At 49.5% G+C, this 27,897-nt stretch overlaps 1 protein-coding gene across 1 annotated transcript in view; it reads left to right on the top strand.

Moving 5' to 3' along the window:
- The window catches only part of myo5aa (myosin VAa), a 79,431-nt gene extending 52,244 nt beyond the window's left edge, over positions 1-27,187 (top strand). The window contains exons 15-40 of the mRNA XM_038969556.1: positions 955-1,110; positions 2,034-2,131; positions 2,451-2,646; positions 2,999-3,210; positions 3,599-3,755; positions 5,016-5,255; positions 5,391-5,639; positions 7,207-7,300; positions 7,937-8,085; positions 11,894-12,046; positions 12,293-12,406; positions 12,502-12,558; positions 12,842-13,069; positions 13,332-13,340; positions 13,596-13,696; positions 16,879-17,077; positions 18,828-18,921; positions 19,031-19,177; positions 20,372-20,526; positions 20,691-20,780; positions 21,067-21,217; positions 21,630-21,814; positions 22,621-22,718; positions 22,821-22,995; positions 26,185-26,265; positions 26,530-27,187. Coding sequence (XP_038825484.1) covers positions 955-1,110; positions 2,034-2,131; positions 2,451-2,646; positions 2,999-3,210; positions 3,599-3,755; positions 5,016-5,255; positions 5,391-5,639; positions 7,207-7,300; positions 7,937-8,085; positions 11,894-12,046; positions 12,293-12,406; positions 12,502-12,558; positions 12,842-13,069; positions 13,332-13,340; positions 13,596-13,696; positions 16,879-17,077; positions 18,828-18,921; positions 19,031-19,177; positions 20,372-20,526; positions 20,691-20,780; positions 21,067-21,217; positions 21,630-21,814; positions 22,621-22,718; positions 22,821-22,995; positions 26,185-26,265; positions 26,530-26,682 — 3,741 coding nt within the window. The 3' untranslated portion in view covers positions 26,683-27,187. The remainder of the gene's footprint in view (positions 1-954; positions 1,111-2,033; positions 2,132-2,450; positions 2,647-2,998; positions 3,211-3,598; positions 3,756-5,015; positions 5,256-5,390; positions 5,640-7,206; positions 7,301-7,936; positions 8,086-11,893; positions 12,047-12,292; positions 12,407-12,501; positions 12,559-12,841; positions 13,070-13,331; positions 13,341-13,595; positions 13,697-16,878; positions 17,078-18,827; positions 18,922-19,030; positions 19,178-20,371; positions 20,527-20,690; positions 20,781-21,066; positions 21,218-21,629; positions 21,815-22,620; positions 22,719-22,820; positions 22,996-26,184; positions 26,266-26,529) is intronic.
- Positions 27,188-27,897: the final 710 nt, after the last annotated feature.

Below are 27,897 nucleotides of genomic sequence, written 5' to 3'. Positions count from 1 at the left end.
ACTGGAGACTACCCGGGGGGGGGCTGAACGGACGCAGCAGCACTGGAGACTACCCCGGGGGGGGGGGGGGCTGAACAGACGCAGCAGCACTGGAGACTACCCCGGGGGGGGCTGAACGGACGCAGCGGCACTGGAGACTACCCCGGGGGGGGGCTGAACGGACGCTGCAGCACTGGAGACTACCCCGGGGGGGGCTGAACAGACGCAGCAGCACTGGAGACTACCCCGGGGGGGGCTGGACGGACGCTGCAGCACTGGAGACTACCCAGGGGGGGGGGGGGGGGGGCTGAACAGACGCAGCAGCACTGGAGACTACCCCGGGGGGGGCTGAACGGACGCAGCAGCACTGGAGACTACCTGGGGGGGGCTGAACGGACGCTGCAGCACTGGAGACTACCCAGGGGGGGGGGGGCTGAACAGACGCAGCAGCACTGGAGACTACCCCGGGGGGGCTGAACGGACGCAGCAGCACTGGAGACTACCTGGGGGGGGCTGAATGGACGCTGCAGCACTGGAGACTACCCCGGGGGGGGGGGGGGCTGAACAGACGCAGCAGCACTGGAGATACCCGGGGGGGGGGGCTGAACGGACCCTGCAGCACTGGAGACTACCCCGGGGGGGGGGGGGGGGGGCTGCACTGTGGCCCTCTCCCCATCTTAACCAACCACAATACAGAGAACACAATAACCAATCGCTTTCTCCTTGAACCATAACATGTACAATGTTCTTTGTTGTCATTTTAGATTGTTAGATAGAAAGGATGGTATGAATAAGCCTCCCACAGATACCTATGGCTAACAATGCAAACTATTAGCTGAGCAAGTTTGTGACGTAACTGTCTGTTGGATGCTGCTACCTTTTTATTTATACAAGTCATATATATATATATATAAGTCAATTAAGAACAGTGTCTTATTTGTAGTAATGTTTGTTTGTGTGTGTGTGTGTGTGTAGTTGGACCTGCTAGTGGAGCTGTTTCAGGATGAGGAGAAAGTGACCAGTCCGACAGGGACCGCTCCAGGAGGTCGAACACGACTCAGTGTCAAACCAAAACAGATCAGATCTGCTGGAGCAAGCAGCAAGGAGCACAAGAAGACTGTTGGCTGCCAGGTAGACTGATCATAGACACACACACCTACGGACACTCAGACCAGGGTTGGGACTTGCCAACCAGAGTCAGAATAGCTGAAATGTTTTTCTCCTCTGTCTCTGTCCTCTCTTCTCCCTATCTCCTCTGTCTCTGTCCTCTCTTCTCCCTATCTCCTATGTCTCTGTCCTCTCTTCACCCTCTCTCCTCTGTCCTCTCTTCTCTCCCTCTCCTCTGTCTCTGTCCTCTCTTCTCTCGCTCTCCTCTGTCCTCTCTTCTCCCTCTCTCCTCTGCCTCTGTCCTCTATTCTCCCTCTCTCCTCTGTCTCTGTCCTCTCTTCTCCCTATCTCCTATGTCTCTGTCCTCTCTTCTCCCTCTCTCCTCTGTCCTCTCTTCTCTCCCTCTCCTCTGTCTCTGTCCTCTCTTCTCTCTCTCTCCTCTGTCCTCTCTTCTCCCTCTCTCCTCTGCCTCTGTCCTCTTCTCCCTCTCTCCTCTGTCCTCTCTTCTCCCTCTCTCCTCTGTCTCTGTCCTCTCTTCTCCCTCTCTCCTCTGTCGCTGTCCTCTCTTCTCCCTCTCTCCTCTGTCTCTGTCCTCTCTTCTCCCTCTGTCTCTGTCCTCTCTTCTCCCTCTCTCCTCTGTCTCTGTCCTCTCTTCTCCCTCTCTCCTCTGTCTCTGTCCTCTCTTCTCCCTCTCTCCTCTGTCCTCTCTTCTCTCTCTCTCCTCTGTCCTCTGTTTCTGTCCTCTCTTCTCCCTCTGTCTCTGTCCTCTCTTCTCCCTCTCTCCTCTGTCTCTGTCCTCTCTTCTCCCTCTCTCCTCTGTCTCTGTCCTCTCTTCTCCCTCTCTCCTCTGTCCTCTCTTTTCTCTCTCTCCTCTGTCCTCTGTTTCTGTCCTCCCTTCTCCCTCTCTCCTCTGTCCTCTCTTCTCCCTCTCTCCTCTCCTCCTGTAGTTCCGGAACTCTCTGGCTATGTTGATGGAGACTCTGAATGCGACCACTCCTCACTATGTTCGCTGCATCAAGCCCAACGACCTCAAGTTCCCCTTCACGTGAGTATCTGCATGCTACTCTGGTTAAGTTGCCATAGTACCATCTGACTTGGCAAGATGATGTTAGGTGAATGTAATTGTGATGTCATGAGGCTGAATGGTTCTCTCCAGGTCTGGCTGGTATGGTTGGATTAACTATGTGAATGTTGTCTTTAGGTTTGACCCTAACATTAGTGGAATGTTGTCTTTAGGTTTGACCCTAACATTAGTGGAATATTGTCTTTAAGTTTGACCCTAATGTTAGGTGTACGTTGTCTTTAGGTTGAGCTGAATGTTGTGTGTGGGTCTGACCCTAACGTTAGGTGAATGTTGTCTTTAGGTTTGACCCTAAGCGAGCGGTGCAGCAGCTCAGAGCCTGTGGTGTTCTGGAAACCATCCGCATCTCAGCCGCAGGCTTCCCATCCAGGTGGACCTACCAGGAGTTCTTCAGTCGTTACCGGGTTCTGATGAAGCAGAAGGACGTCCTGTCGGACAGGAGGCTGACCTGTAGGAATGTCCTGGAGAAACTGGTGCAGGTATGAGGGGTCAGGGGTTAGAGGTCAGGCCTGTTTGAGATCAACTACATTGCAATCAGACTGCGCAGAATCAAAGATCTACAAATCATCTTCCGTCCCAATTATTTATGTCAGAGATGGTCAACTCCAGTTCTCGGGGGCCGGAGGGGTGAGACACATTCTCCCCATCCCTAGCAAACCCAGCTGATTAAACTAACTGCATGATGAGTCAGGTTTGTTAGCTGGGGCAAAAGTGTGACACCAATCAGGACCACGACTGGAGTTGCCCATCCCTGATTTATGAGCAATTCTGGACCTCACCTTGCTCAAACTGATCCCCTAAAACAGGATGTTTCTCTCTGTCTCTCTCCAGGACCAGGACAAGTACCAGTTTGGTAAGACGAAGATCTTCTTCAGGGCTGGTCAGGTTGCCTACCTGGAGAAGCTGAGAGCTGATAAGCTGAGGAAGGCGTGCGTCCGCATCCAGAAGACCATCCGCTGCTGGCTGGTACGCAAGAAGTACCTCCGCAAGAAGCATGCTGCCATCACCATCCAGAGATACACCCGCGGACACCAGGCCCGCTGGTCAGTGGAGCACACACCTGTCACTCAGCACCCTCTGGACAATCACGATGCAGATAAAAGTAGTTTAGACTGTATGACTTCCTGAAAAGGAGCAAATCAGAATTGTCTGATGTATTGTAGGAAGTGGGAACATTTTTATAAATATCTATTTGTGATTTGATTGATTTGTTAATCGGATCAGTTGGAGGTTATTGGTGGGTAAATTATGGTAATTCAACAGCATTTTTCACCAATTACCCTGAATACATTCTTTCTCCCCTACCTTCTCTGTCTCCTCTGTCCCACGTCTCTCTCCTGCCTCCCCTCTCTCTCTCCCCTGCCTCTCTCCCTCCCCTCTCCCTCTCTCCTGCCTCCTCTGTCCCCCTCTCTCACTCTCTCCCTGCCCCAGTCTGGTCAAGTACATGCGTCAGACCCTGGCAGCCATCACTATCCAGAAGTTCCAGAGGATGTGTGTTCAGAGGAAACTGTACCTACAGAAGCAGGCTGCTGCCCTGGTCATGCAGACTATCCTCAGAGCATACATGGCCCGACAGAAATACCAAGGGGTGAGAGACACATACAGTATACACACACTACATGTTTCTTGTTTTACTCTCTTTGTGGAGGGACATTTGTGGAGATTTGGATAGAAGAACCAACACACACACACACCTAGCACTGCCAGCTAATAGCACAGCTGTCCTGCATGTCTGTCAGCAGTGTGGTTTATAAATAACTCCAGTTCAACGTTGGATGGACTTGGGTCACCCTCATACCTGAACCACTGCCAGGGAGTTAGGGAGAAAACTAGGCTGGTGTCTCTCTGGTTACTGGGAGCTAGGTAGAGAACTGGGCTGGTGTCTCTGGTTACTGGGAATTAGGGAGAGAACTAGGCTGGTGTCTCTCTGGTTACTGGGAGCTAGGTAGAGAACTGGGCTGGTGTCTCTGGTTACTGGGAATTAGGGAGAGAACTAGGCTGGTGTCTCTCTGGTTACTGGGAGCTAGGTAGAGAACTGGGCTGGTGTCTCTGGTTACTGGGAATTAGGGAGAGAACTAGGCTGGTGTCTCTGGTTACTGGGAGGGAGAGAACTAGGCTGGTGTCTCTCTGGTTACTGGGAGTTAGGGAGAGAACTAGGCTGGTGTCTCTGGTTACTGGGAGTTAGGGAGAGAACTAGGCTGGTGTCTCTGGTTACTGGGAGTTAGGGAGAGAACTAGGCTGGTGTCTCTGGTTACTGGGAGGGAGAGAACTAGGCTGGTGTCTCTCTGGTTACTGGGAGTTAGGGAGAGAACTAGGCTGGTGTCTCTGGTTACTGGGAGTTAGGGAGAGAACTAGGCTGGTGTCTCTGGTTACTGGGAGTTAGGGAGAGAACTAGGCTGGTGTCTCTGGTTACTGGGAGGGAGAGAACTAGGCTGGTGTCTCTCTGGTTACTGGGAGTTAGGGAGAGAACTAGGCTGGTGTCTCTGGTTACTGGGAGTTAGGGAGAGAACTAGGCTGATGTCTCTTTGGTCACTGGGGCCATGTTAGGGTCAGGTGACATGGCAGTAGTAAGGGACTGTCCCACTGACTGACACACACAGCTGACCTCTTTAACATAACCCTGCCAGGATATCTGTTTGTCTCTCTCTCTCTGTGTCTCTCTCTCTCTGTGTCTCTGACATCACTCGTCTGTTATATTAGGTAGAAGAGTAGACACTAGATAGATCTCTTGTTGTTGTGGATTAACAGCAAGATGAAGCCCAGGAGACCAATAACAGCTCAGGAACACCAGAATTCTCACATTACATTCACAGGAACTAACTCTCTCTTTCTCCCTCTCTCTCCACAGTTGCTGCGTAACCACAAAGCTGTGTTCATCCAGAAACACGTGCGTGGCTGGCTGGCCAGACAGCGGTACAAGCGATCCCTGCGAGCCATCGTCTATCTGCAGTGCTGCATCAGGAGGATGAAGGCCAAGAAAGAGCTGAAGAAGCTGAAAATCGAGGCCCGCTCCGTTGAACATTTCAAGAAACTTAACGTTGGCATGGAGAATAAGATCATGCAGCTGCAGAGGAGGTTAGATGAACAGGTGGGGCTCTGTAGAAACCAGGTGGCCATTTTGGATCTTTGTGCTGCTGGATAACAAACTCTCCTCCAAGAGTGACTGCTCGAACAGAATATGCATCTTCACACATTACATTAACATGATCTCTCTCTCTCCCAGGCTAAAGACAACCGTGTGACTAGCGAGCGGCTGAGCTGTCTGGAGACGTCCCACGCGGTGGAGAGTGACAAGCTGAAGGTAGAGGTGTCTAAGCTGAAGGGGATAGAAGAGGAAGCCAAGAACAACGCCAACCGTGTCACTTCCCTTCTGGAGGAGCTGGAGAGGCTGAGGAAGGAGCTGACCACCACCCAGAAAGAGAAGAAGACCATAGAGGACTGGGCTACCAAGTACAGGGATGAGATGGAAAAGGTGAGGGATGAGGAGGGTGGTGGGATAGAAAACGGCTCACTCTAGTCATCTCTTCATCTTATCTCCTCCAGTCACTTCTCAGATATATTTCAGTTAAATGGCTCCCTTTCATACATCGTTCCCATAGTGGCCCTATAGAAGTGTGACAAGTTTGTATAAGAATGTGTAATGTGTGTCGTGGTTCAACGGTTTAGGACCCAGGGGAATCTACTGCAGACTGGGCATATGGCGGGCTGGGAGGCCATTGCCTTGGTGCAGGTGAGACCGGTAGACTAGTGTAGTGTGGATGTGTAGGTGAGACAGGTAGACTAGTGTAGTGTGGGTGTGTAGGTGAGACAGGTAGGCTGGTGTAGTGTGGGTGTGTAGGTGAGACAGGTAGACTAGTGTGGGTGTGTAGGTGAGACAGGTAGAGTAGTGTGGGTGTGTAGGTGAGACAGGTAGACTAGTGTAGTGTGGGTGTGTAGGTGAGACAGGTAGACTAGTGTAGTGTGGGTGTGTAGGTGAGACAGGTAGACTAGTGTGGTTGTGTAGTTAATAGCAGGTAGACTAGTGTGGGTGTGTAGGTGAGACAGGTAGACTAGTGTGATTGTGTAGTTAATAGCAGGTAGACTAGTGTAGTGTGGGTGTGTAGGTGAGACAAGTAGACTAGTGTAGTGTGGGTGTGTAGGTGAGACAGGTAGACTTGTGTGGTGTGGTTGTGTAGTTAATAGCAGGTAGACTAGTGTAGTGTGGGTGTGTAGGTGAGACAGGTAGACTCGTGTGGTGTGGTTGTGTAGTTAATAGCAGGTAGACTAGTGTAGTGTGGGTGTGTAGGTGAGACAGGTAGACTAGTGTAGTGTGGGTGTGTAGGTGAGACAGGTAGACTCGTGTGGTGTGGTTGTGTAGTTAATAGCAGGTAGACTAGTGTAGTGTGGGTGTGTAGGTGAGACAGGTAGACTCGTGTGGTGTGGTTGTGTAGTTAATAGCAGGTAGACTAGTGTAGTGTGGGTGTGTAGGTGAGACAGGTAGACTCGTGTGGTGTGGTTGTGTAGTTAATAGCAGGTAGACTCGTGTGGTGTGGTTGTGTAGTTAATAGCAGGTAGACTAGTGTAGTGTGGGTGTGTAGGTGAGACAGGTAGACTCGTGTAGTGTGGTTGTGTAGTTAATAGCAGGTAGACTAGTGTAGTGTGGGTGTGTAGGTGAGACAGGTAGACTCGTGTGGTATGGTTGTGTAGTTAATAGCAGGTAGACTAGTGCTAGCTGTGCAGTACAGTAGAGCAGTCCTCCAGAAGCCCAGTGAAATCAACTAAACCCCAATGTCCCGACAGTCCAGACCTAAGTCAGATACAGAACATCTGTCAAATACTGAAGATGCACTTGATTTGTTTCACCCTGTACACTGGAACCAATGGAAATGTTCTAAAACGCCCCCACCTCTGCACACTGGTCCAGCAAATCAAGTACACCTTTAAGTATTTGAAACTATTTGACCCAGATCTGCTAGTGTTCTCAAATCACATGATTGATGGATTACTGGACCAATAGGCTGTGGTAGACTTGATTGAAGTATTTTCTCCTGTGTGTGAAGATGGTAGCAGAGCTGAAGCAGCAGAATGGTCTGCTGAAGACCGAGAAAGACGACCTGAACCGAATGATCAAGGAACAGAGCCAGCAGATGACAGGTACCCAACCATTCACTAGCTTTAGACCAATCACATTCACTGTTACTATATTTAGACCAATCACATTCCGTGTTAATACTTTTAGATCAATCACATTCATTGTTGAAGTTCCATACAGAGAATTGATGATACGTTCCCCACACGTGCTGAACTTGTCTTCTTTCTCCTCTCTCTCCCCCTTTCCCTTCTTCTCTCTGTGCTCTCTCCTCCCCATCTCCACCTCCTCCCCCTTTCCCTTCTTCTCTGCTCTCTCCTCCCCATCTCCACCTCCTCCCCCTTTCCCTTCTTCTCTCTGTGCTCTCTCCTCCCCATCTCCACCTCCTCCCCCTTTCCCTTCTTCTCTGCTCTCTCCTCCCCATCTCCACCTCCTCCCCCTTTCCCTTCTTCTCTCTGTGCTCTCTCCTCCCCATCTCCACCTCCTCCCCCTTTCCCTTCTTCTCTCTGTGCTCTCTCCTCCCCATCTCCACCTCCTCCCCCTTTCCCTTCTTCTCTCTGTGCTCTCTCCTCCCCATCTCCACCTCCTCCCCCTTTCCCTTCTTCTCTCTGTGCTCTCTCCTCCCCATCTCCACCTCCTCCCCCTTTCCCTTCTTCTCTCTGTGCTCTCTCCTCCCCATCTCCACCTCCTCCCCCTTTCAGAGAAAATGACTCGTGCATTAGCGGAGGAGACTCAGCAGTTGGAGAGCGATCTGAACGAGGAGAGGTCTCGCTACCAGAACCTCCTTACAGAACACCTGAGACTGGAGGAACGCTACGACGACCTCAAGGAAGAAATCACTCTCTCTGTGGTAGGAGGCTAACGCATAGCATGTCAACATTTTCACACTCACAAACACTGGACCAAACCAGACCACAAACACTGGACCAAACCAGACCACACACACTGGACCAAACCAGACCACACACACTCACAAACACTGGACCAAACCAGACCACAAACACTGGACCAAACCAGACCACAAACACTGGACCAAACCAGACCACACACACTCACAAACACTGGACCAAACCAGACCACACACACTCACAAACACTGGACCGAACCAGACCACAAACACTGGACCAAACCAGACCACACACACTCACAAACACTGGACCAAACCAGACCACAAACACTGGACCAAACCAGACCACAAACACTGGACCAAACCAGACCACACACACTCACAAACACTGGACCAAACCAGACCACAAACACTGGACCAAACCAGACCACACACACTCACAAACACTGGACCAAACCAGACCACAAACACTGGACCAAACCAGACCACAAACACTGGACCAAACCAGACCACACACACTCACAAACACTGGACCAAACCAGACCACACACACTCACAAACACTGGACCGAACCAGACCACACACTCACAAACACTGGACCAAACCAGACCACACACTCACAAACACTGGACCGAACCAGACCACACACACTCACAAACACTGGACCGAACCAGACCACACACACTCACAAACACTGGACCGAACCAGACCACACACACTCACAAACACTGGACCGAACCAGACCACACACTCACAAACACTGGACCGAACCAGACCACACACACTCACAAACACTGGACCGAACCAGACCACACACTCACAAACACGGGACCGAGCCAGACCACACACACTCACAAACACTGGACCGAACCAGACCACACACACTCATAAACACTGGACCGAACCAGACCACACACACTCACAAACACTGGACCGAACCAGACCACACACACTCACAAACACTGGACCGAACCAGACCACACACTCACAAACACGGGACCGAGCCAGACCACACACACTCACAAACACTGGACCGAACCAGACCACACACACTCATAAACACTGGACCGAACCAGACCACTCACAAACACTGGACCGAACCAGACCACACACTCACAAACACTGGACCGAACCAGACCACACACAAACACTGGACCGAACCAGACCACACACACTCATAAACACTGGACCGAACCAGACCACTCACAAACACTGGACCAAACCAGACCACACACACTCATAAACACTGGACCGAACCAGACCACACACACTCACAAACACTGGACCGAACCAGACCACACACACTCACAAACACTGGACCGAACCAGACCACACACACTCACAAACACTGGACCGAACCAGACCACACACACTCACAAACACTGGACCAAACCAGACCACACACACTCATAAACACTGGACCGAACCAGACCACACACACTCACAAACACTGGACCGAACCAGACCACACACTCACAAACACTGGACCGAACCAGACCACACACACTCACAAACACTGGACCGAACCAGACCACACACACTCACAAACACTGGACCGAACCAGACCACACACACTCACAAACACTGGACCGAACCAGACCACACACACTCACAAACACTGGACCGAACCAGACCACACACACTCACAAACACTGGACCGAACCAGACCACACACTCACAAACACTGGACCGAACCAGACCACACACACTCACAAACACTGGACCGAACCAGACCACACACACTCATAAACACTGGACCGAACCAGACCACACACACTCATAAACACTGGACCGAACCAGACCACACACACTCACAAACACTGGACCGAACCAGACCACACACACTCACAAACACTGGACCGAACCAGACCACACACACTCACAAACACTGGACCGAACCAGACCACACACACTCACAAACACTGGACCGAACCAGACCACACACACTCACAAACACTGGACCGAACCAGACCACTCACAAACACTGGACCGAACCAGACCACTCACAAACACTGGACCGAACCAGACCACACACTCACAAACACTGGACCGAACCAGACCACACACACTCACAAACACTGGACCGAACCAGACCACACACACTCACAAACACTGGACCGAACCAGACCACACACACTCACAAACACTGGACCGAACCAGACCACACACACTCACAAACACTGGACCGAACCAGACCACACACACTCACAAACACTGGACCGAACCAGACCACACACACTCACAAACACTGGACCGAACCAGACCACACACACTCACAAACACTGGACCGAACCAGACCACACACACTCACAAACACTGGACCGAACCAGACCACACACACTCACAAACACTGGACCGAACCAGACCACACACACTCACAAACACTGGACCGAACCAGACCACACACACTCACAAACACTGGACCGAACCAGACCACACACACTCACAAACACTGGACCGAACCAGACCACACACACTCACAAACACTGGACCGAACCAGACCACACACACTCACAAACACTGGACCGAACCAGACCACACACACTCACAAACACTGGACCGAACCAGACCACACACACTCACAAACACTGGACCGAGCCAGACCACACACACTCACAAACACTGGACCGAACCAGACCACACACACTCACAAACACTGGACCGAACCAGACCACACACACTCACAAACACTGGACCGAACCAGACCACACACACTCACAAACACTGGACCGAACCAGACCACACACACTCACAAACACTGGACCGAACCAGACCACACACACTCACAAACACTGGACCGAGCCAGACCACACACACTCACAAACACTGGACCGAGCCAGACCACACACACTCACAAACACTGGACCGAACCAGACCACACACACTCACAAACACTGGACCGAACCAGACCACACACACTCACAAACACTGGACCGAACCAGACCACACACACTCACAAACACTGGACCGAACCAGACCACACACACTCACAAACACTGGACCGAACCAGACCACACACACTCACAAACACTGGACCGAACAAGACCACACTCACTCACAAACACTGGACCGAACCAGACCACACACACTCACAAACCTGGACCGAACCAGACCACACACACTCACAAACACTGGACCGAACCAGACCACACACACTCACAAACACTGGACCGAACCAGACCACACACACTCACAAACACTGGACCGAACCAGACCACACACACTCACAAACACTGGACCGAACCAGACCACACACACTCACAAACACTGGACCGAACCAGACCACACACACTCACAAACACTGGACCGAACCAGACCACACACACTCACAAACACTGGACCGAACCAGACCACACACTCACAAACACGGGACCGAGCCAGACCACACACACTCACAAACACTGGACCGAACCAGACCACACACTCACAAACACGGGACCGAGCCAGACCACACACACTCACAAACACTGGACCGAGCCAGACCACACACACTCACAAACACTGGACCAAACCAGACCACACACTCACAAACACTGGACCAAACCAGACCACACACACTCACAAACACTGGACCAAACCAGACCACACACACTCACAAACACTGGACCGAACCAGACCACACACACTCACAAACACTGGACCGAACCAGACCACACACAAACACTGGACCGAACCAGACCACACACACTCACAAACACTGGACCAAACCAGACCACACATACTTACACACACGCCACACTGCCCCGCCATACTACACGGACACACACCAAACAAACACACACTAATGTCCCCTTGCCCCTCCTTTCTCCAGAGCGTGCCCAAGCCCGGCCACAGGAGAACAGACTCCACCCACAGCAGCAACGGATCAGAGTGCACCTACAACTCCGAGTTCGCCGAATCAGAAGAAAGTTCCCGACATGGAGAAGTGAGTGGGGCGGGACTTAGAAAGGAACTTCCTCTCACCATTAGAAAATGTTACAAAAAACTTGTTTATGTTGCTTCAACCTGTTCTGTAGTTATTTTAACAGTTATTACAACTACAACCCTGCAGAATTGGTCGTCATTCAGTAAAACACTTTCTGTAATGTTTTAGGATTGACAGCTAATGTCTTTAATGCCCACGACGATTCCCCAAAGCTCCACCTGTCAGTGTCATTCCTGTCTCTGACCTCACTTCCTGTTGTGACAGGATGTGACCCGGGGCATGGACACGTCTCTGACTCTGAAGCTGCAGAAGCGCGTGACCGAGCTGGAGCAGGAGAAATCCTCTCTCCGCAACGAGCTAGAAAACAAGGAGGAGCAGTTCCAGCGGGCTAGAGTCAGGGTACAGCCACAGTAATACACAATATTACTACAATACTATGCTGTATTACAACCACAGTCTTACTTACTTTACTGTCGGACCTCTCTGTCTGTCAGGATGATGAGGAGCATAAGAAATCACGTGGAGCAGAACTGGAGTACGAGTCTCTCAAGGTATTGTATAGATATCCAATCTACTCATATCTACGGTAGTGGGTAGGGGCTAGGACTTAGGTGGGCAACAGCTCGTGGCTCAAGGGCCCCGGGGGCCGCCAGTTGCCCATCATGGGGCTAGGGGTTGATTTTGGGACTGGATTTTCTGGGTGAGTGTGTTGTATACATAGATGATTAGAGATCTCTAGATGGATATAACCCATTTTAGCATTGACATTTCCATCTCTATGGGTGTGTATTAACTCTCTGTCTGCCGCCGGCGGTATCCATCTTTAATCCACAGCGCCAGGAGCTGGATTCCGAGAACAAGAAGTTGAAGCACGACCTGACCGCCATGAGGCAGAGCCTGCTGGGTAATGCAGGCGCTGGGGCGGGGGCACCAGGAAGTCCACCCTACAAAGTTCTCATGGACCAACTGAACTCCTCGTGCGAGGAGCTGGAGGTGCGGAAAGAGGAGGTGCTGATTCTACGATCTCAACTGGTCTCACAGAAGGAGGCCATGCAGCACAAGGTAGGAGACATGGAGGGACCCACACACACACACACACACACACACACACGTACACGGACATGTGCAAACACACACACATGCACACTGACCCATGCACAGACACGCATATATACACACAGTCTCGCAGATATATATACACATACACACACGTGAAACCTTTTCATGTCTGTCCACTGCACTATCAATGCTTCTAACACTCCAGTCTCTTCTCTCCTTCTATCCCTCTCTCCTCTCTTCTCTCTCCTGCCATGCCTTCCTAAAGGATGAGAAGGTACTAGAACTCTGCTGACTGCATGCTCTGGGAATGACTAGCTTAAACACATACACACGTGCCACTGATTTATTTGCATGTAACACCACCGTATGTATTGTCTTTAGATTCACAATACTGGATGGGTCAAGATTAAAGTGGAATAATAGTGTCATAATGTCTCTGTTCTCTGCCTGATGCTCTGTTGTGTCTTCTCTACATGTGAATGTGGTTCTTTTCCTCTCTCATCCCCCTCCATGTCATCCCTCTCTCCAGGAGACAATGACAGAGCCAGTGCACTATGCAGAGGATGTCCATAAGATGAAGGACTCTGGTGCAATCACTCAGGCTTATCTAGGACTCAAAGAGACCAACAGGTACATCTCTCTTTCTCTCTCTCTCTCTTTTTTTCTTTTGCTTTCCCTCCCCCATCCCTCTATCTCCTTCTCTCTGTATCTCCTCTCTCTCTCTCTGTATCTCCTCTCTCTCTTGCTTTCTCTCTCTCCCCTTCTCTTCGCTTTCCCTCTCCTTCTCGCTTTCTCTCTCTCCCTTTCTCTCTTTCACTTTCTCTTTTTTTCTTTCCTTCCCCCTCTATCTCTTTCTCTCTCCCCTTCTCTTTCGCTTTCCCTCCCCCTCTATCTCCTTCTTTTTCTCTCTCACGTTCTTTCATTTTCTTTCTTTCGCTTTCCCTCCCCCCTGTCTGTCACCCCCTTCCCTCGTTCCCTTCCTCCCCCCAGAGGTCCACAGAGGACTCATTACAGTACAAGCTCCCCACCAGTATGTCTGATGTACTCCATGAGTACACTCAGTGTGTGTGAGATCTGTATGTGTGTGTGAACTCCTCTCTCTGTTTTGCGCAGATCTCCCAGGTTCTTGCATAAACCACTAGAAGCCAATGAGCTCCTAAATCGGCTCAGGTAACCAATCAGATGTGTCCTTTGCATCGTGAGGCAGAGCATGCGTGGCCACGCTGACCAATGGGGATTGAGCAAGACTGAGCGGAGGCTTTTTATTGGATAGGATAATATAGTTGATGATGGCTGGCTGATATTGAATCTATATTAATGATATATTATGTAGGTGATAAAACTAGATTTGCTTCAGTAGCAATGGGTCTGCTTGTTTTGCACGCCGGGCGATGCCTAACCTGTACTGTACTGTAAGTGGCGAAGGCGGCATAAGCTGCCTGCTAACTAGTATGATGATGACGCTAAGCTAGGTTAGCCTGCGTAATATTGGTCATCGAACTAGCATGGTAATTAAGCTAAGCTAGGTTAGCCTACATAGCATTGGTAATCTAACTAGCATGTTGAAGCTAAACTAGGTTAGCCTCCGTATGGGTTGAAGGTTGAAGGCATGAATGATGTACAGACTCTTAATTACTAATCAGCTCCTATGAAATGTCTTCTTCTGCATGGAACCAACCCTGCATCTTTACCAACCGTGTGTTTCCCTGTGTTGTGTTTTGTTAGTTCCATCATGTTGCTACCACCCTGTGTGTTACGTTGCATTAAGAATCCTTGTCATTTCAGACTTTGATCATTTTGCTTGTTCTCTACCAGGGGTTGGAACCAACATTATTTTCCAATTGTTTTGTTCTGACTAGAACCATACATTTTTTTGTTCCGACCAGCAAAACAAAGTTCTGAACCGGTTCGAACCCAACAAAAAGCAAAGATTAATACCATTCCTTTCTGTTCCTGTATAAACTCTGAAATTGACTTTTTTTTAAACATTTAGCTCGACATTAAATTACTTCACCAATCAGTGAGGATATAGCAACTTTCTATGGAGCGGGCAAGCTGTTTACATGCATTGGACAGACGAATGTAGGAGCGTTGGATGAGACTGACATTTTCCGGGTGGGGAGAGAGCGAGAGAGGGTGGAGGAGGGTTTGCTTGAAACGGTGGGCATCTTGTTATGACATGCATCATGCATCCACCACCACCCCACCTCTAGTCCACCACCACCCCACCTCCCCTATTCCACCACTGCTCCACCTCCCCTAGTCCCCCACCTTCTCTAGTCCACCACCACCCCACCTCCCCTAGTCCACCACATCCCCTAGTCCACCACCACCCCACCTCCCCTATTCCACCACTGCTCCACCTCCCCTAGTCCCCCATCTCCTCTAGTCCACCACCACCCGTCTCCTCTAGTCCACCACCACCCCACCTCCCCTAGTCCACAACTACCCACCTCCCCTAGTCCACCAACACCCCACCTCCTCTAGTCCACCACCACCCCATCTCCCCTAGTCCACAACTACCCACCTCCCCTAGTCCACCACCACCCCACCTCCCCTAGTCCACCACCACCCCACCTCCCCTAGTCCACCACCACCCCACCCCCCCTAGTCCACCACCACCCCACCCCCCCTAGTCCACCACCACCCCACCCCCCCTAGTCCACCACCTCCTCTAGTCCACCACCACTCCACCTCCCCTAGTCCCCCATCTCCTCTAGTCCACCACCACCCCATCTCCTCTAGTCCACCACCACCCCACCTCCCCTAGTTCCCCACCTCCCCTAGTCCACCACCACTCCACCTCCCCTAGTACCCCATCTCCTCTAGGCCACCACCACTCCACCTCCCCTAGTCCCCCACCTCCTCTAGTCCACCACCACCCCACCTCCTCTAGTCCACCACCACTCCACCTCCCCTAGTCCCCCATCTCCTCTAGTCCACCACCACCCCACCTCCCCTAGTCCACCACCACCCCACCTCCCCTAGTCCACCACCTCCCCTAATCCACCACCACCCCATCTCCCCTAGTCCACCACCACCCCATCTCCCCTAGTCCACCACCACCCCACCTCCCCTAGTCCACCACCACCCCATCTCCCCTAGTCCACCACCACCCCACCTCCCCTAATCCACCACCACCCCATCTCCCCTAGTCCACCACCACCCCACCTCCCCTAATCCACCACCACCCCACCTCCCCTAATCCACCACCACCCCACCTCCCCTAATCCACCACCACCCCACCTCCCCTAGTCCACCACCACCCCATCTCCCCTAGTCCACCACCACCCCATCTCCCCTAGTCCACCACCTCCCCTAATCCACCACCACCCCACCTCCCCTAATCCACCACCACCCCATCTCCCCTAGTCCACCACCTCCCCTAGTCCACCACCACCCCACCTCCCCTAATCCACCACCACCCCATCTCCCCTAGTCCACCACCTCCCCTAGTCCACCACCTCCCCTAGTCCACCACCACCCCCCCTCCCCTAATCCACCACCACCCCAACTCCCCTAGTCCACCACCTCCCCTAGCTGTGGCTGGTATATGAAGGGTTAAAGGAGACCAACAGGTTCACCATGTGTGTGTGTGTGTGTGTGTGTGTGTGTGTGTGTGTGTGTGTGTGTGTGTGTGTGTGTGTGTGTGTGTGTGTGTGTGTGTGTGTGTGTGTGTGTGTGGACCAGGGGTGGTGTGGGGCTGTTTGTTCTTGCTCCCTCCATCCCATATTTTCTCCTTCATGCTTTCCCAACCTCCTATAGTAGTTGAAGAATGATTCTCTTCTTCTCTCTCCATCCCCTCCTCTCAGACTGTTGGAGGGCCAGATGCAGCAGCAGCGGCGTAGCTATGACAACGAGGTGGAGGTGTTGCGAGGGGAGTTACAGAGTGTTAAAGAGGAGAATAACCGTCAACAACAGCTGCTGGCCCAGAACCTGCAGCTCCCACCAGAGGCACGCATAGAGGCTAGTCTACAGCATGAGATCACACGACTCACCAACGAAAACCTGGTACGTTACACACTTACACACACATGTATACACATACACATAGTATACAGACACATGTATTCACACACACATACACGGAGTGTACAAAACATTAAGGATACCTGCTCTTTCCATGACATAGACTGTTCAGGTGAATCCAGGTGAAAGCTATGATCCCTTATTGATGTCACTTGTTAAATCCACTTCAATCAGTATAGATGAAGGGGAGGAGACAGTTTAAGGAAGGATTTAAACAATTCAGACATGGATTGTGTGTGTGTGTTCCATTCAGAGGGTGAATGGGCGAGACAAAATATTTAAGTGCCTTTGAACAAGGTATGGTGGTAGGTGCCAGGCGCACCGGTTTGTGTCAAGAACTGCAACACTGCTGGGTTTTTCACACATTGGAGTCGACATGGGCCAGCATCCCTGTGGAACGCTTACGAATCCTAACAAATTAAGGCTGTTCTGAGGGGAAAAGGGGGGGGCAACTCAATGTTAGGAAGGTGTCCTTAATGTTTTGTACACCCAGTGTATTCACACGCTTACAAACATGCAAACGTGTACACACATGCAGTCACACACACATGCAGTCACACACACATGCAGTCACACACACATTTTAAAACACAAATTGTAATACTTTTACGAAATGATTTAAGCATTCAAAAGGTCATAGATGAATGAAAAAAAACACACATACTCAGACCAGATCACTGGCCCCACCAGGACAACCTGCTGCCATCAACCAGCACTTCCCTTATTGGTCGCTAGTGGTACTGTCATAGTTACTGTTTTACTGAGGGGGCGTGTGTGTTCGACACCACCCAGATGTGTGTGTCCTGTGAGAACACCCTCTGATGTGTGTGTCCTGTGAGAACACCCTCTGATGTGTGTGTCCTGTGAGAACACCCTCTGATGTGTGTGTCCTGTGAGAACCCTCTGATGTGTGTGTCCTGTGAGAACCCTCTGATGTGTGTGTCCTGTGAGAACCCTCTGATGTGTGTGTCCTGTGAGAACCCTCTGATGTGTGTGTCCTGTGAGAACCCTCTGATGTGTGTGTCCTGTGAGAACACCCTCTGATGTGTGTGTCCTGTGAGAACCCTCTGATGTGTGTGTCCTGTGAGAACCCTCTGATGTGTGTGTCCTGTGAGAACACCCTCTGATGTGTGTGTCCTGTGAGAACCCTCTGATGTGTGTGTCCTGTGAGAACCCTCTGATGTGTGTGTCCTGTGAGAACACCCTCTGATGTGTGTGGATGTCACCTAACAGGAGATGCTGAGGACCGAGGATCCAACAGCATATCGCAGCGCCAAAGTCAACATATTACGACGGATGGTTGTATGTCGAGTCTAAGGACATTGTGTGTGTTTCTCTGCACGTGTGTGACCACTAACAGAGTTTGGTGTGTGTCAGATTTCTACTCTAACTCTGTTAACCCACAACAGACAAATCCAGCAGAGCACCTCTTCTCTCTAACTCACACAGGAGGTCAATGTGTTAAACCCAGCACCTCTTCTCTCTGTTAACATACAGCCAGGCCTTGTTTCAAATTAGCACCCCCCCTCTCTCTAACCCCACAGAGGACCAAATAAGTACCCCCTATTTTAAATCAACCCCCTCTCTCTCTCCAACCCACTAGGTAAGGGAGCCTGTTTTTGTCTGAACTTTGATCATTGTCAGCTTCCTGTTTGACCGCTGATCCCTTCGCTTTGATAAACTGATGGACTATTGCCAACCTCACCTCTCTTTCTCTATCTCTCTCTCTCAGGACCTCATGGAACAGCTGGAGAAGCAGGATAAAACTATCCGTAAGCTTAAGAAACAGCTGAAGGTGTTCTCGAAGAAGATTGGAGAAATGGGAGGTAAGGAAGGAGACGCACCTGACCGTCTGTGTAGACGGGTGTCTGTTGGACCTGAATTTGTGTATATCTGACCGTGTGTGTGTGTGTTTATGTGTGTGTGTGTGTCTAGCTGGCCATGTTGAGACTATATCTCCGGGTCAGATGGTTGAAGAGACGGTCCGTCCGGTGAACATTCCTCGTCGCGAGAAAGACTTCCAGGGAATGTTGGAGTACAAGAAGGAGGATGAGCTGAAACTGGTTAAGAACCTCATACTGGGTATGTAACCTCCACTCTGACCTCTAACCATTCTCAATCTTGCACTCTCTTTTAACTCTCTCACCACCTCTCTCTCTCTCACCACCTCTCTCTCTCTCTCTCTCTCACCACCTCTCTCTCTCTCTCTCTCACCACCTCTCTCTCTCTCTCTCTCTCTCTCACCACCTCTCTCTCTCTCTCTCACCACCTCTCTCTCTCTCTCTCTCTCACACCACCTCTCTCTCTCTCTCTCTCTCTCTCTCTCTCACCACCTCTCTCTCTCACCACCTCTCTCTCTCTCACCACCTCTCTCTCTCTCACCACCTCTCTCTCTCTCTCTCTCTCTCTCACCACCTCTCTCTCTCTCTCTCTCTCACCACCTCTCTCTCTCACCACCTCTCTCTCTCACCACCTCTCTCTCTCTCTCTCACCACCTCTCTCTCTCTCTCTCTCTCCACCTCTCTCTCTCTCTCTCTCTCTCACCACCTCTCTCTCACCACCTCTCTCTCTCTCTCTCTCTCTCTCTCTCTCTCTTACCACCTCTCTCTCACCACCTCTCTCTCTCTCTCTTACCACCCCTCTCTCTCTCTCACCACCTCTCTCTCTCTCACCACCTCTCTCTTTCTTTCACCACCTCTCTCTCTCACCACCTCTCTCTCTCTCTCACCACCTCTCTCTCTCACCACCTCTCTCTCTCTCTCACCACCTCTCTCTCACCACCTCTCTCTCTCTCTCACCACCTCTCTCTCTCTCTCTCTCACCACCTCTCTCTCTCTCACCAGCTCTCTCTCTCTCTCACCAGCTCTCTCACCACCTCTCTCTCTCTCTCTCTCACCACCTCTCTCTCTCTCTCTCACCAGCTCTCTCTCTCTCACCAGCTCTCTCTCTCTCTCTCTCTCTCTCACCAGCTCTCTCTCTCACCAGCTCTCTCTCTCACCAGCTCTCTCTCTCACCAGCTCTCTCTCTCTCTCTCTCTCACCAGCTCTCTCTCTCTCTCTCTCACCAGCTCTCTCGCTCTCTCTCTCACCAGCTCTCTCTCTCTCTCACCACCTCTCTCTCTCTCACCACCTCTCTCTCTACCTCTACCTTTCTTTCTCTACCTCTCTCTCTACCTCTCTATGAGTGTTAGAGAGCAGTTTTTCTGTTTATACATAGATACAGGCATATACATAGATAATCCAATAGTCTATTGTAACAGTCAATTATCTGTAACAGAGTTGAAGCCTCGTGGTGTAGCGGTAAATCTGATCCCAGGCCTGCCAGCCTACATCCTCTTCATGTGTCTGAGGCATGCTGACTATGTCAACGATGACCAGAAGGTCAGGACGCTGCTCACATCCACCATCAACAGCATCAAGAAGATACTCAAGGTGCGTAGGGCTCTGGTTTAAAGTAGTGCTCTATATATGGTATAGGAAGGATGTCATTTGGGGCGCACACCCTATGATGTCAGTAAAACTACATTAAGTTGCTCCTATACTTGTGTAGTAACACTGTAATTACACTAACTATATTGTAATTTTATCTCTGTCAGAAACGGGGGGATGACTTTGAGACGGTCTCCTTCTGGCTGTCCAACACCTGCCGCTTCCTACACTGTCTCAAACAGTACAGCGGTGATGAGGTGAGACCGGACCCAGCGCACACACACACACACACACACACACACACACACACACACACACACACACACACACACACACACACACACACACACACACACACACACACACACACAAATACTCAAACAAATGCTTACAGACCGACACACACACACACACAGACAGTCTGAAACGGTACAGCGGCGGTGAGGTACACCCCAAAACACAGAAACACTTTATTCTTGCGATGCTCCAACTTGTGTGTTTGTATCTGTTTCTCTCTCTTCCTCCTCCTCTCTGTTCCTGCAGTCGTTTATGAAGCACAACACTCCTAAGCAGAATGATCACTGCCTGTCTAACTTTGACCTGGCTGAGTACCGTCAGGTCCTCAGTGACCTGGCCATTCAGATCTACCAGCAGCTCATCAAATGCATGGAGAACATCCTACAGCCCATGATTGGTGAGTCCACCACGCTGTGTGTGTGTGTGTGTGTGTTTTTATTGAATTGAATGTAACCTTTATTTAACTAGGCAAGCCAGTTAAGAACAAATTCTTATTTACAATGACGGCTAAACCCGGATGACGCTGGGCCAATTGTTCGCCGCCCTGTGGGACTACCAATCACGACCGGATGTGATACAGCCTGGATTCGACCCAGGGAATGTAGTGAAGCCTCTTGCACTGAGATGCAGGGCCTTAGACCGCTGCGCCACTGTGTGGTGTGTGGGTGGGTGAACATCCAACCACTAACGTGTACTGTGTGTGTGTGTGTGTGTGTGTGTGTGTGTGTGTGTGTGTGTGTGTGTGTGTGTGTGTGTGTGTGTGTGTGTGTGTGTGTGTGTGTGTGTGTGTGTGTGTGTGTGTGTCCCAGTCTCTGGTATGTTGGAGCATGAGACCATCCAGGGTGTGTCGGGGGTTAAGCCGACCGGTCTGCGTAAACGGACATCGAGCATCGCTGACGAGGGAACCTACACGCTGGAATCCATCTTACGTCAGCTCAGCGCTTTCCACTCCACCATGTGTCAGCACGGCACCGACCCTGAACTCATCAAACAGGTCCGTGTGTCTGACCCCTGGTTGTGTTCTGACCCTGACCCATGGTTGTGTTCTGACCCTGACCCCTGGTTGTGTTCTGACCCCTGGTTGTGTTCTGACCCTGACCCCTGGTTGTGTTCTGACCCCTGGTTGTGTTCTGACCCCTGGTTGTGTTCTGACCCTGACCCCTGGTTGTGTTCTGACCCTGACCCCTGGTTGTGTTCTGACCCTGACCCCTGGTTGTGTTCTGACCCTGACCCCTGGTTGTGTTCTGACCCTGACCCCTGGTTGTGTTCTGACCCCTGGTTGTGTTCTGACCCCTGGTTGTGTTCTGACCCCTGGTTGTGTTCTGACCCCTGGTTGTGTTCTGACCCTGACCCCTGGTTGTGTTCTGACCCCTGGTTGTGTTCTGACCCTGACCCCTGGTTGTGTTCTGACCCTGACCCCTGGTTGTGTTCTGACCCTTGGTTGTGTTCTGATCCTGACCCCTGGTTGTGTTCTGACCCCTGGTTGTGTTCTGACCCCTGGTTGTGTTCTGACCCCTGGTTGTGTTCTGACCCATGGTTGTGTTCTGACCCCTGGTTGTGTTCTGACCCTGATCCCAGGTTGTGTTCTGACTCCTGGTTGTGTTCTGACCCCTGGTTGTGTTCTGACCCTGACCCCTGGTTGTGTTCTGACCCCTGGTTGTGTTCTGACCCCTGGTTGTGTTCTGACCCTGACCCCTGGTTGTGTTCTGACCCCTGGTTGTGTTCTGACCCTGACCCCTGGTTGTGTTCTGACCCCTGGTTGTGTTCTGACCCTGACCCCTGGTTGTGTTCTGACCCCAGGTTGTGAAGCAGCAGTTCTACATCATTGGAGCTGTGACTCTCAACAATCTGCTGCTGCGTAAAGACATGTGCTCCTGGAGCAAAGGCATGCAGATCAGGTGGGTTCAGAGAGGCTGTCATGTCTTAGTATGTATAGACAGACTGTGTCTAATGTGTTTTATAGAGTGTGTGTGTGTAACGTATATAATGTGGTGTACCAGGTATAACGTGAGTCAGCTGGAGGAGTGGCTGCGTGACAAGTCTCTGATGCTGTGTGGAGCCAAGGAGACTCTGGAGCCTCTGATTCAGGCTGCTCAGCTGCTGCAAGTCAAGAAGAAGACGGACGAAGACGCCGAGGCCATCTGCTCCATGTGCAACAGCCTGTCCACATCTCAGGTAACCAATCACAGCTCACTATTCTGCTCATGTACTAAACTAACCAATTAGAGCCCTTTCTACCACTCAGGTACTAGATGAAGGAAAAAGGAAACCGCACACTGCTCTTGATAGTATCACCGATATTTAATAATCTTTACGTATCGGCCTCACGGCCTTCATCAGAGCTTTTGTGATTTTTTAAAATCTGCACCCTTATGTAGACCTGGCCCCACCCACATCCGTTCTACACATCGAAGGGGGTTGGAGGCAAAGGAAAAACAAATAAGTGCTACCAAATATAACAATATGCATTTCATAAATATTACAAAAGTGTATAAATAAGGCGTATTGAACACTTCTGTAAAACCTCAATGAGGACATAGCAAGTTTACATTAGTCATTGGGTACATCGTACGAAAAACATCAGAGTAATCTACAATAGACACATATTTCATGTTCAAATTCACAACATAACATACATAGGCATTTCATCATTAAGTCCTTTAGGAAATAATGTCTGGAGGGTGAAAATCCAAAAACATTCTCTTTTACTCAGAGTATTATTAATATCCCCTCCCCTGTCTGATATCTTAACTTTCTCTATGCCACAAAATCTAAAAGGTAGAAATGTCATGCTTCAGATCATTGAAATGTACAGCGACTGGATAATCCCTGACGTTTCTCCTGATTGAACTTTTATGTTCACTAATTCTCTGTTTGAGAGAGCGGGAGGTTTTACCGGCATAGCACAGCCCACATGGACATTTAATAATGTAAATAACATGGGTGGTGGAACACGTAATAATGTCATTTATTTGGAACCGTTTTCCTGTGTGTGGGTGGCAGAAATATTCACACGTCATCCTATTGTTGCACTGTGCGCATCTTCTGCATTTATAGCTACCATTTGGTAGAGGGCGTAAAAGAGCTTGGCTGATTTTCTTTTGTGGCTTGCAGTTGGCGTGAACCAATTTATCGCGTAAATTACGACCTCTCCTATACACAATAAGTGGTGGATATTTAAATTCAGCCGGCAAAGCTGGGTCCGATGATAAAATATGCCAGTGTTTCTTGACCACACCTCCCACTTTTGGCGAATTCAAAGTATATGTGGTTGTGAACATTACGGAGGGTTCTTTAGCGGGTCTTTGTTGTAGCAGTTCATCTCGTGTTTTTTCCAAATGATGAGCTTCATCCACACATTGTGACGAATAGCCTCTTAGAAACCTCATGCGCATCTCTGCTGCTTTTTCTAGATAATCCTCTGTGGAGTGGCAGATACGGCGCAGTCTGAAAAACTGGCTTCTTGGAAGTCGACTTTTTAATGGCTCAGGGTGGAAGCTGTCCCCCTGTAATAGAGTATTTCTGTCCGTTTCTTTTCTATACAGAGTTGTAAACAGGGTTCCATTTGATTTCTCAATCCACATATCGAGGTAATGAACACGTTGAGTGTCACGTTCAATAGTGAATTTGAGATTGGGGTCAATGTCATTGAGTAGTGCCATAAAATCTGACAGCTCTTGTTCAGTTCCTTCCCATATACAAAACATGTCGTCAATATATCGATACCACTTCAGGACTTTATTCAAAAATGGATTCTCGTTTTCATTATTAACAAAACGTTCTTCAAAAAGACCCATATAGAGGTTAGCATAGCTCGGAGCGAATGTAGAGCCCATCGATGTTCCATTCGTTTGGAGGTAGTATTCATCATCAAACCTGAAATAGTTATACGTCAAAACATATTCAGCCAACTCTAGAATGAAGTTTGTTGGTGGATATTCATTAGTATCTCTGTCTCCCAGATAGTGTGCTAGTGCTGCCAGCCCCCCCACATGGGGAATGCTGGTATATAGACTCTCGACATCTAATGTGACCAAAATACAGTCTTCTGTTAAACCCGTTATTGGTGAGATCCTGTTTATGAAGTCTATAGAGTCTTTTACATATGATGGCAATGAATGCACATGAGATTTAATAAAAAGAGTCTACAAAGTTCGACAATGGCTCTAGCATTGAGCCTATTCCTGCAACCACTGGTCTGCCTGGATAGTTGCCTTGTTGTGTTTTAGGTTTGTGTCATTTCGGTAAATTGTATAAGCATGGACGTATGGCACATTTACAACAAAGATATTCATATTCAGGTTTTGAGATGAGGTTGTTTAATAGGGCCCCAGATTAGAGCATATATCCCTTTGGAACACCTGTGTGGGATCAACACTCAGTTTTCTATAGAAACGTTCATTGCTGAGTTGTCTCTGAATTTCTAATTTATATTTTTCATAGTCTAAAACAACCACAGCACCCCCTTATCTGCAGGTTTTAAAACCAAAGATGAATCTTTCATTAATTCATTGAGTGCCTGTTCTTCTGTTCTAGTGAGGTTCTTCTGAATGTGGTTTGTTTGTCTCGTATATACTGACATGGCTTCTTGTTTGACTAACCTACAATAGGTATTAATCGAGGAGTTGTTAACCATGGGACAGAATTTGCTTTTGGGCTTAAAATGGTACCAGTTCTTTGATGTGTTATTAGGCCCGAATCAGTGTTTTGCGAAAACACATGCTTAAGTTTAATCTTGCGAAAAAATTTAAACAGATCTACTTTCATATCGAATGGTTTATCTGTACATGTAGGTACAAAAGAGAGGCCCTTAGATAAGACTGAGACTTGAGCGTCAGTAAGGTATTTTTTGGAGAGGTTAATTACCGCGTCCTGCTGTAGCTCCGTGTCCACGGCCTGTGTTCCTGGTCTCTTCGACCGCTTGACTCTCCTGCATCGTTTCTTTTCTTTCGTGGAGCCCTCTGTTGCTTCCGGGCTAAAAAAACGGACTGTGTGCCATGGTAGCTGGAGTCACTGTCTGTAGGGAATTCGCTCTCGGTGGATGCCTCTATGTCCAAGTTTCCATGTCCTTCCGCTGCTGCGTATCTGCGTCCCCCGATCAGCGGTGCGTCCCTCCGTCGGCCTCTCCGTGCTCCTGTTCAGGTACTGAACTAACCAATCACAGCCCTCTCTACCCCTCAGGTACTGAACTAACCAATCACAGCCCTCTCTACCACTCAGGTACTGAACTAACCAATCCCAGCCCTCAGGTACTCAATTTACCAGTCAAGCCCAATCACTGCGGAGAATGGGACAGGGCATCAGTTGAGTTAATAGTTCAAGGTTCAACTAATGAAGTTTGTCTCTGTGTTTCTGTGTTCCCAGATTGTAAAGGTGTTGAACCTGTACACTCCAGTCAACGAGTTTGAAGAGAGGGTGTCTGTTACCTTCATACGAACCATACAGGTATGACCTGTCTGTCTGTCTGTGTCTGTCTGTCAGTCAGTCTGTTTGCCTGTCTGTGTCTGTCTGTCAGTCTCTGCATATAAGTAACTGTAACTAATGTATATATTTTCTCTCTCCCTCTCCTTCGCTCCCTCTTTGTTTCTCCCTCTCTGTATCTCCATCTCTCTCTCTCTCTCTGTCTCTCTCTCTGTCTCTCTCTCTGTCTCTTTCTCTGTCTCTCTCTCTCTGTCTCTCTCTCTCTCTCTCTCTGTCTCTGTCTGTCAGACTCGTTTGCGGGACCGCTGTGAGACTCCTCAGCTGTTGATGGACACTAAGATCATCTACCCAGTCACCTTCCCTTTCAACCCCTCCTCTCTGGCCCTGGAGACTATCCAAATACCAGGCTCCCTCAACCTAGCCTTCCTTACCCGCGTCTAACACATACACGACTAATAGATAGGCTATACATAGGCATGCAATCACATGCATACACAAACCATTCTCTTCCTAACACATCCAAACACTTACATACAGTACACACACACACATACACACGCTCAGCTTCCACCCTACGGTAGTCTTTATGTCAGTAGTTGAAAGCCCATCCTCCTCCGCGTGTACAAATGCTCAACTCTAAGAGAATGCACCGCTACAGGCCACCTTTTCTCCTATCTTACCCCCTTTTACTAAGCTACACTCCCCACCTACAACCCCATTTAAGACCGAGTACCGTGTTCCCCCAGTCCTCTTTTCTCCTCTTTGTTCTCTTCTCAATAGTGTAGTGTTTTCTAGCAGTCCGGTTCTCCCATAGGAATGTATTACGGTACACTTAAGCTAGCTGTCCAGGGCTAGCATCACAGCTAGCTAGCTCCTTCAGCTAAGCTCAGCTAGCATCTGTTGTGTTATGATAGGATGCTAGCGCTTCTACAGTTATCTAGCTAGCATCAGTTTTGAGTACATTGTTATCTACTCACCCACTGAATACAGTCAAGCCAAGTGCAGTACCCATTGTCTGTACCATAATTTTATACATATATAAATACATATAAATATTAATATATATATATCACGCTAGGGTGTTTTATTTATTGCATTTATCTCACTCCCTTTCCTAGAATACGTTTTTCTTTGCAGACAGAAAACATGGATACCATCGACATGTAGGCTTATCTCTCCAGCTTTCCAGACCGGAGAGAAGTATGGCCATGGAAAGACCACTAGAGTCCTGTAGTATTAGAATTATGTCTATAGCAGATGATCTATCTAGTCTCATTTAATTAGCACTATTTAATGTAGCTTTTTATTTGTTTAGCTCATGATGTATTGTGCTTTAAGATCTCTCTGCCGTAGCTTTGTCCTGTGTAACCTGCTTCTCTAGTAGATCTGCACTTTAGCACCGCTGCACCAGAGGTTGAAATAGAGGATTAGACTGGAACAGAGGTTGAAATAGAGGATTAGACTGGAACAGAGGTTGAAATAGAGGATTAGACTGGAACATAGGTTGAAATAGAGGATTAGACTGGAACAGAGGTTGAAATAGAGGATTAGACTGGAACAGAGGTTGAAATAGAGGATTAGACTGGAACAGAGGTTGAAATAGAGGATTAGACTGGAACAGAGGTTGAAATAGAGGATTAGACTGGAACAGAGGTT

The sequence above is a fragment of the Salvelinus namaycush genome, chromosome 30, assembly GCF_016432855.1.
Source record: "Salvelinus namaycush isolate Seneca chromosome 30, SaNama_1.0, whole genome shotgun sequence".
Taxonomy (NCBI): Eukaryota; Metazoa; Chordata; class Actinopteri; order Salmoniformes; family Salmonidae; genus Salvelinus; species Salvelinus namaycush.
Note: the sequence above shows the minus strand (reverse complement) of the source record. Positions and strands in the feature narration are given on the sequence as shown.